The sequence below is a fragment of the Sinocyclocheilus grahami genome, unplaced genomic scaffold, assembly GCF_001515645.1.
Source record: "Sinocyclocheilus grahami isolate Dianchi unplaced genomic scaffold, SAMN03320097.WGS_v1.1 scaffold4.1, whole genome shotgun sequence".
Taxonomy (NCBI): Eukaryota; Metazoa; Chordata; class Actinopteri; order Cypriniformes; family Cyprinidae; genus Sinocyclocheilus; species Sinocyclocheilus grahami.
Genome location: NW_015505183.1, coordinates 726,425 through 736,687, shown reverse-complemented (window position 1 = coordinate 736,687; position 10,263 = coordinate 726,425). Strand labels below are relative to the sequence as shown.

Sequence of the window (10,263 nt, the reverse complement as noted above, 5' to 3'; positions counted from 1 at the left end):
TATATATATATATATATATATATATATATATATCTACCCTGATAGATATTGGCATCAGCTGTCAAAAAAACTATATCGGTCAACCAATATTTATAATGTTACGAAAGATTTCTATTTTTGTATTTTCTATTTATTTTTTTTACATTTTTTTAAAAGCAGCATAACCGTCTACAACATTTTTTTATTATTATAATCAATGTTTCTTAAGTGCCAAATCAGCATATTCTGATGGATCATGTGACATTATAGACTGTAGCAATGAAGATTCAGCTACAGACCAGTAGTGTATAGACATCGGTTTTGGAGGATGCCTAGAATGAAAGATGTTGAAAAAGATATTTTCATGATATGCAGGTTGTTCAGCTTTAGGTCGGGCTGCACACGAGATTCTGAAGTGTGTTAACTTAACAGAATTGCACAAATAGGTTTCTTGACTGTTCCCATGTCTGCCATCGATTGGACAAACCAAGCGATGCTCAAACAGAACCATTTTTTCATAGCGCCACAGAGTTTGTGCTTTTTGGGTAAATCAACCTGCACCTTTGACAGTCAACTTACTATCTAGTGGTCTTTTTAAAGACGTCTTCGTCCAGTACAGTTTATTTCAAAGAAATGAAAAAATTCAAGTAGTCGAACAGCTTTCGTGAGATTGTCTGTCAGACGACAGGTTAGTCGTCAGTTAGTAAAATCGTCATTAGCTTGTAATATTCTCTGCTGTTAACTCATTAATCTGACAACTGTATGGTGGAATGTGTCATGCGTCGATGAGGGCTATTCTTGCCCCGTGCGCTGCAGCTTGCTCCTTTGTAAGGCTCTAGTTTTGGCCAGTGATCTCACTATGTTTCCCCCGGGCTGCCTGTGAGGTGTCTCAATGTAGTGACCTCACACATTGATTCCAGTGCTGTGAACGTAGGGGTGGATTGTGAAAGCAGACTTCTGCCAGGTGCTTAGACAGGTCTTCTCGAGAACTTTATCACCTTATACTCTTTGCAGTGACAATCAGTGATGCCATAGTTACTGATTTATTTACAGATGTATTTTGGTCTTTGTATGAGTCTGTAGCTCAGAGAACCATTTTTTTGCAATCAGTGCTGAGTGCTGTTACGGGGTCATACACATGGTGTGCTTTTGAGTAGTGCAGGCCTCTGTGTGTCAGTCTCACTGTAGTCTGAAGACAAGTACGGACAGCTGTCTTGTGTGAAAGCTCCTTCCAAGAGCGTTATGGCTTTCAGCGGCCAACCCAGCCTGTGTTCTCTCACTGGCCTTTTCTCTCGATCTAAAATTTTCTTAGGGTAGTTTAATTAGTTGAGTTTCATTGGATGTCTTTTAAAGTATTATAAAATTAAACATTTTCACAAAAATTATTTGTGAAAATTAACATTTAATTATGCTCCTAACTTGTATGTAAATTCCATAATGAGGAATGCTTATGGCAATGGAGCGATTCATGTTATTTTCATTTTAAAATTCTATACTATTATTATACTAAAATCAATTATTTAAAATATTAATTTGAATAATATTATTTTAATTCTACACTTGATTTTAGTGTAATTAGGCATCATCCGAATGTGCAGTATTGAAAATCTATATTCTTTTTGAGATTTACCTAAAGATTGCATTTAACAGTATGATGAAATTGTTAGTGTTTTTAAAGATTAGTTTGAACAGGGCTCGGCGATTTTTTCAGATTTTATTGTTTAATTCGAATGTAATGTTTTGCCATGATTTAATTTTTTTATAAATCGAGGAATCGCGATTGTGAATACAAATATTACCAACCGTTAGAATTAGACACTTTGACAATAACAGTAAAGAGAAAAGAACGATCCAACCGCATGCCGGCGCACGTGATTAACCGCTCACGTGTGACTCACTCTGTGAAGGACCATAAGTAGAATATATCGCTAGGTGCCATTCACACAGAATGCGCCTTTGTGTTGACAGAGATGCGACGTGGGCAGTGGAATAGGAAAAAATGCAAGAAGATGGGAGTTGAACATCTTTTAATAACTAGAGCTCTGTGTTTTTAGAATGCCGTTTCATGCAAGAGACGCGAACGCAACAGTCAAACACGTCCATGTTTACATAGAAAAAACAATGTAAAAGCAGATCAATCGAATAAAAAAACCTGTAAAGAACTACTATGTCTGATATTTCATGTTTGCATCATGCCGACAGGCTGAAAACTGTTGTTCACTGTTTTTACAGAACATTTATAGTTAATAGCCTAATAGTCTACTGGTGTTATACCTTCAGTCATTTTGAATTCGAATTACGTTGATTTAAGATTTTTTTTAAAGTATTTTTCTCGTATTGTTTCTGAACAGATAATATGTATAAGACAAGTTTGTACAAGATGTAGTTGTAGTTCATGCATCTTTTCTGCAAAGATATTTAACAAGTGATTTGTTTAACATTTACATCATGATTACAACTTAATGTGTGCTGCGCTTAGAATAGAATTTTCTTTAACTAGAGGGTTAATAAAGAAAAAGTTACTTGAATCATGTTGTAGTTACATTTTCAAGTTGACTAGTTAAAAAAATTTTTTTTGCCATATCACCCAGCCCTAGTTTGAAGTGATGATGGTACAGGTAATCCAAATAAAGGAAAAGAGTATGATGACGGTTAAAGTCACCATAAGAACAAAACTGACTTTGTATTTTTTTATGGAATATTGTTGAGTTTGTTATAAATCATGTATTCATCATCATTAAAAAAAATGTTCCATCATAATCTTTAATCAAAAATATTTAAAAATGTTTCTTGTTTGAGAAGCCATTTCATCCGTATATACTTCATAATAGGGAAAATACTGTCGCCATTTCCATTTCCATTTCATGCCGACTAAATATTTAGTATAGGCCAATGCCGGGAAATTATCTCTAACATCAGCCAATATGGAAAGATATATCATGCATTCAGCGCTTTAACCATCTGTTACAGTAAAGTAATGTCTTTTAATTATTGTCATTGAATTTATTAGGCTTTTCTCAGCAAATATTGATAAGCAATTGTGATTTAATCTGCCTATCATTTAATTCATTCATAATTTTGAATGAATTGACAGCCCTTGTTGTAATATATGTTACTAAATTTGTTGCTGTTGCTTCACTGGGGGACCTTTTTCTGTTTACAAAGTATTACACAATGCTTCTCAGCTTGCTTGTCAGGTATTTGAGTTTAACAGTTAAATATTTTAGTTCATGAGGTGAAGGTAGTGTTGACTCGATCAATGGACTGGTGTATCACTGTCCTGCTTGTTGTGCTATGTTTTACGAGTCAGAATGAATTGCCCATAAACTTGTCTTTTTAGAGGTGAAATTTGGAACTTCACTTTCATTTAACAAGTTTTATTAAACCCTATGTTTCTATCTGTCATTATGCGGTTTAGGAAAATATTGTATGGTTGAATTGTAAAGGACAAGACCACTTCACCTTCCCTGTTTCTATGAAAACTGCACAGGATGTCCTCTAGTTTAGCTGCCAAACAAATAAAGTTGTCATGAGAGCCTGCAAGAGCTCTTTTTCTCCAGCAAAGGTTGAGGGTTTGGGTTGTCTATAAATACCCCCTCCCCTTGCCTCCTCTCATTCACTTCCTGGCCTTTAAGAGGGGTCAAGTTGCACAGCTGCTCTCATTTGCCAATGTTAACCTGCTCTGTAGAGCTCTGTTCCTCTGGGCCATCGCCTGCCAGTGGCCTTGTGTTTGTTCCTCTTTAGAAAATAAGAGATCTGTGCATTTATTTATTTATATATATATATATATATATATATATATATATATATATATATATATATATATATATATATATATATATATATATAAAATGGGTCTGATTTATATATGATATATATGGGGGGTCTGATTTTCCAGGGCATCTTATAGCCAATTAAAACTGGGTTCTGGCTTTCATTCAGACTGATTCGACAATCGATTTTACTGATTCATTAAAAAGAACTGCACCGATCAAACGATTCGTTTACAAATGCATATTGCACTAAATGTTCCCTTTAGTGTGATGTCGGCAAGGGTATCGCTATTTATTGCCAATATATTATTTCTCATAACATGCACTAGTTTAACCTTTTTGACCTCCTTTTTTGTCTTGCAGGCTCGAATAGCGTTCCTCCAAGGAGAAAGGAAGGGTCAAGAAAATTTAAAGAATGACCTTGTTAGAAGAATAAAAATGTTAGAATATGCATTAAAGCAAGAAAGGTTTGTAGTGGGTTTTTTTCCTCTAACATTTCATTTATATAAAATATTATGCATTTTAACAAAGATTCTCACTTCTATTACCAGAGCAAAATTCCATAAATTAAAATATGGGACAGAACTAAATCAAGGTGAAATGAAAATGCCTAGCTTTGAATCAGGTAAGTGGACACAACCTACTATTGAAAATGTGTACAATACACTACCATTCAGAAGTTTAGTCTCTTAAGGCTGCATTTATTTAATCCGAAACACAGTAAAAGTAGTTATACTGTGAAATACAATTATAATTTGTCACTGTTTTCTATTTTAATATATTTTCAAATGTAATTTGTTCCTATGATGGCAAAGCTGAATTTACTTCAGGCTTTGGTGTCACATGATCCTTCAAAAATCATTCTAATAAGCTGATTTGCTGCTCAAGAAACATTTCTTATCAATGTTGAAAACTAGAGGTCGACCGATAGTGGATTTTGCCGATACCGATAGCTAGGTTGAACCACACTGGCCGAGACAGATTAATTAACTGATAGTTTTAAAATCGATACTGAACAAAAACTAAAATAGTGCTTTATTAACAAAAACATTACTGAACCACTAGTAGTAGTAGTAAAAATAATAATAATAGTAAATGTTGAAATTAACACACTCTAACAAGGAACAATACTTACACAGCTTTCATTAATCTTAATGCTACAAATGGACTCTTATTTTAAAGTGTTACCATTTCATTTCAACTGTCATGCTTAAAGAGGCACATCTTTAAATATATACACAAAGGCTATAGCATTAAAATTATATACATATGGATATTGTATGTATACTCTCACACTTTAACTGCTTCTATTCTTGAACACTTGATGATTATCTAATCAAATTAAAAGCGCAGCGCTGAGTCTAGGAGAACTCACCGGTATCACACACACTCCGGACGCGTCGCGTTCAACTCGAGCAGCGGTCTAAAACAGTTTATTTAATCACCAAACAGACACAAGTTTACTTCAAGAATGAACAATTTGGCATGGGTGAGTTTGAAGTTCGGTGTTTAAAAAAACGGAGCAAACGGAAAAAGAAAGCGCAACCTATATTATACCTCTATAAATGAAGCATACAGACTTTATTAGAGCCACAGAAAGACAAATGTATTGCTGAAAATGCACAATACACAATTCATTATGTACATTAACAACGATTCGGGACCAATATAATGTAATTTAAAGGAAAACTATGTGAATGGCGCTCTGTGGTGCGGCAGGATTTTCTGTCGGCTGCATTTAATTCCACGTCTGAAAATAGCACGTGCTGTCAGTGATTTCAACCACTAGAGGGCGCTCTCGCACTGTGTAATGACAGCAGACCCTTCTCAGCCGCTCCAGCAATGGACGCAACCCGGAAAACTATCAGCATGGATTTTTGCCGATAACTGATAGTTCCAGCAATCAACTATCGGTGCCGATTAATCGGCAAAACGATACATCGGTCGACCTCTATTGAAAACAGTCGTGCTGCTTAATGTGTTTGTGGAAACTGTGATACATTTTTTTAATAAAAAGAACAGCATTTATTTGAAATGAAAAAAAATTGTAGCCTTATAAATGTTGTCGTTTTGATCAGTTTAATGCCTTGCTGAATAAAAATAGTAATTTTAAGAAAAAGTAGTCAGTAGAAAAAAAATAACTGACCCCAATCTTTTGTATGTGTATATACATATGTTTTGTTCTGCATGCACTGATGTAGTTTATTATTTATTTTGTTTCTTAAACAAGATACCAAAGATACAGAGGTCTCGGCTATACCTCAGAACAGCCAGTTAACGTGGAAACAGGGCAGGCAGCTCCTCAGACAGTAAGTTAGTCTCGAGTCATTGAGCTTCTCTGAATGATACATCCTATGTGGGTGTGAAAGTATCAGTCCGGCTAAGTTCATGGGCACCTGCGTCGTCACCTTATGCCTGTTTATGGCACCTGATTGTCTGAGCTCTGTTCTGACTGTCTTTATACCTCTCTATCCTTCAAGATATCTTCAGGAAGTAGGTTATACGGACACAATACTGGATGTCCGGTCGCAGAGAGTGCGGTCGTTACTGGGGCTGTCGGGCTCTGAGCAGAACGGTTCTGTGGAAACCAAGAACCTAGAGCAAATTCTCAATGGAGGAGAGTCTCCAGCCAAAAGAAAGGGACAAGATATGAACAGGTATAGATCTCTTTGGAATTTTTTGGGGTCGATTCAGCTGGTAGATTAATATAAACAGTTAAAGGAAAGATTTCCATCTTAGCTGTTGTAAAGCATTGCTCATGATGCCTTTGGTCTAACAGGAATCCAGAGGTTCTGGAGACATTTAATTTTTTAGAAAATGCTGATGATAGTGATGAAGAGGAAGATGATGAGGGTGACATAATGGAGGATGTGCCTGACAGGAGCAATAAACGTAGAATAAAGAAACATAAAATTAAGGTGCGTAACAATTTTAGTAGTTATTGACATGTTATTGTTCTCAATATATGATTGTTTATGTAATCTGTCCTATGACGATAACTTTTCCAGGTCGGAAATGAAGGTTTGGCTTCCGACTTACCGGATGACCCCGACACAGAGGAGGCACTGAAGGAGTTTGACTTTTTGGTAAATGCAGAGGATGGAGAAGGTGCCGGGGAGGCTCGGAGTTCAGGAGACGGCACAGAATGGGGTAAAATGGTGCTTGCCAACTTCAAATAGACAAAATTAATTTAATAATCATTTGTCATTATGGATTATTATGGATACCTGTTTGTCTCACAATTCTGACTTTTTTTCTCACAATTGCAAGTTTGTTTAACAATTTGGACTTTTTTTTTTCTCAGAATTGCAAAAAAAAAGAGACAAATTATGATTTTTTTTTTTTTCCCCAATTCTGAATACATTTCAGATTGTGTGAGAGAAACTCAGAATTGCGTGGGAAAACGTCTGAATTGTGGAATAAAAAGTTGCAATTACCTTTTTAATTTTTTATCCTGTGGTGTAAACAAGCTTCTATAGATTATAGATCTGTAATGAAGCAGGGCACATCTCAAAGGACTGTTTGATGATTGAGCCATGTCTGTGGGTCTATTATCATGTAGGGCTGTCCAAAAATATTTGAATTTCGAATATTCATCGAATTTAAAATAAAAATCCACATTTGAATGCAAAAACGTTGCATTTGAATTTTAGGTGTGTGTCAGGCAGCCTCATCAATGGCGCACGAAATGCGATGACGATGTAAGTGTCATTGCATTTTAATGTTTTTCTTAGCCTATCCAGTTGAACCCACTAGATGTGGCGCTGCTACGTTGTTCATGCAAAATATTGCAGAAAAAGAGAACAATCAATGCGGGGAAGATGTTGTTTACGTCAAAACCGAAACCAAGCCGTTCACACAGAACGCATATTTATTGCATTTTCTAGAGGGACATCTATCGCCATTGCACTCTCGTCTCGCACAAGAGAGCCGCATGTTTAGAAAGCCATGTAAGTTCAACTTTTAAAAAACATGTCTCAAGACTTTATAGAAGTTTTCCCCATCCCACTGCATCTCAAGTTTTTAAATGAAGAAAGTACTGTTTGTGATTGGTTTTTCGGTCCTTTGTATTAAATTATACGTACATGCATGATGCTGTTTTGTTTCTAATTAAGCAACTTTATTGATTACACTGAACAAAATTATAAATGCAACACTTTTGTTTTTGCCCCCATTTTTCATGAGCTGAACTCAAAGATCTAAGACTTTTTCTATGTACACAAAAGGCCTATTTCTCTCAAATATTGTTCACAAATCTGTCTAAATCTGTGTTAGTAAGCACTTCTCCTTTGCCGAGATAATCCATCCACCTCACAGGTGTGGCATATCAAGATGCTGATTAGACAGCATGATTATTGCACAGGTGTGCCTTAGGCTGGCCACAATAAAAGGCCACTCTAAAATGTGCAGTTTTATCACACAGCACAATGCCACAGATGTCGCAAGTTTTGAGGGAGCGTGGCATGCTGACTGCAGGAATGTCCACCAGAGCTATTGCCCGTGAATTAAATGTTAATTTCTCTACCATAAGCCGTCTCCAAAGGCGTTTCAGAGAATTTGGCAGTACATCCAACCAGCCTCACAACCGCAGACCACGCAAAGGAGAAGTGCTCACTAACACAGATTTAGACAGATTTGTGAACAATATTTGAGAGAAATAGGCCTTTTGTGTACATAGAAAAAGTCTTAGATCTTTGAGTTCAGCTCATGAAAAATGGGGGCAAAAACAGAAGTGTTATTTATAATTTTGTTCAGTGTATATAAGGTAAACATTTATTTTAAACATTATGCACTTTTTTCAAAGATAGTCATGTTATTTTATTATGCTTTGAAGAAATGTGCATAATATTTTGCTCGATGCGCCCTCTTGTGGCCTCAGGAGAGAAGCCAAAAGCTTTTTTTCCTCCTAACTGAAATTATGCCTTTTAAATTCGAATATTGATCATATTTAAGTAAAAAATTTAAATTTAGTTTTTGAGCCATTTTGACAGCCCTATTATCATGTAGGGTTAAAATAAGGCCTGGAATTAAAGGACTACTTCACCCAAACAGGAATATTTTATTGTCATTTACTTGCCCTCATGTTGGTTCAGCTCTTTGTTTTCTTTCTCCCACGAAGCACAGAGATGCATGTCTTTAGCATACAGGGAAAGTGAATGGAGATTTAGACTGAATCCAAAAAGGACGTTAAAAAGCACCGATAGGACATAAGAAGTGGTTTATTTGTAATAGTCTGTGATATATTGCAAGTTAATAGCATTTCTTAATCAATTATTGTTTTCCTCTCTGCTGTCACTTACACTACCATTCAGAAGTGTTTCGGGGGGGGGGGGTCTGGATTTTGTTCTCTGATGATCATCAAAGCTGCATTTATTTGAAGAAAACAGTAAAAATATTACTATGAAATATGTTGTTTAATTATCAATTTTCAATTAAAATTTAGCAACCATTACTCCAGTCTTCAATGTCACATGATCCTTCAGAAATCATTTCTTATTATTGTTAATGTTGAAAACAGTTGTGCTGGTCAATATGTTTATGAAAACAGTAATAATTTTACTTTGTTTCTTTGATTAAAAAAAAGTTCAAAATGGAAAATGTAATAGAAAGTTCAAAAGAACAGCGTTTATTTGAAATAGAAATCATTTGTAACAAATGAATTCACTGTCGCTTTTGATCAATTCGATGTGTCCTTGCTGAATAAAATCTTACTGACCCCAAACGTTTTAATCGTAGTGTGTCTAGACGTGCATAGTAGACGTGCATCAGTAATGAATAATCAATTAAGTCAAAGCTGTCATATAGGTCCAGAATACTAGGAATTTTATTGGTATTTCGTTAATAAAAATCAGTGCTTTAAGTCAGTGCTTTGTGGCACACGCTGGCCCTGCGGTAGCAACTTAATTAAGCCAGTTGCTGCATCAGCATTCCTGACAGCTTCCAGCACAGGAGATTCTCTTACTGCTCCGACCAGAGCCAGCTGGGTCAAACACATCAGCTCATTGCATCCATCCCACACCCTGACTTCAGCTTTCTTTATCTCAAGACTCTTTTTGTCTTACTTCTGTCTGTTTTGATCCACTTCTAAACTAAGGATTATGTAAATGTTACCATATATAGGACATGTATTTTTGGTAAAGTGGCATATATATGTGTGAAGTGTGTGTCACCCTTAAATCAAGACATTTATTACCATTAGCGCTGTGTATATTTTCTTATCACTGTATCATCTATAAGGGTTGCACAGTGTATGTTTCTATGAAATGGTTAAAAAATGTTTTTAAAGATAAAACTATATAAATTAACAATAATATAATAAAGTAATGCCTTTTACAAAATGCATAATACAAAACAATTTTTGAACAGAACAAAACAAAAATTACTTAATGAAACTACAAATTTTATTTAATGAAACATTTATTGGAAAGTATAAATATTTCTAACTAATATAATATGTTGCAGTAAGTTGCAGTTGCTGTTTACTTCATAAATTTACCCCCCCCCCCCCCCC

General features: G+C 35.4%; 1 protein-coding gene across 2 annotated transcripts in view; it reads left to right on the top strand.

The window, feature by feature from the left end:
* Positions 1 to 10,263, top strand: part of LOC107582353 (striatin-3-like) — a 36,246-nt gene that overhangs the window by 19,233 nt on the left and 6,750 nt on the right. For both annotated transcript variants that reach the window (XM_016268160.1, XM_016268152.1), the window contains exons 2-7: positions 4,116 to 4,219; positions 4,304 to 4,377; positions 5,983 to 6,061; positions 6,233 to 6,409; positions 6,532 to 6,670; positions 6,761 to 6,902. In XM_016268160.1, coding sequence (XP_016123646.1) covers positions 4,116 to 4,219; positions 4,304 to 4,377; positions 5,983 to 6,061; positions 6,233 to 6,409; positions 6,532 to 6,670; positions 6,761 to 6,902 — 715 coding nt within the window. The remainder of the gene's footprint in view (positions 1 to 4,115; positions 4,220 to 4,303; positions 4,378 to 5,982; positions 6,062 to 6,232; positions 6,410 to 6,531; positions 6,671 to 6,760; positions 6,903 to 10,263) is intronic.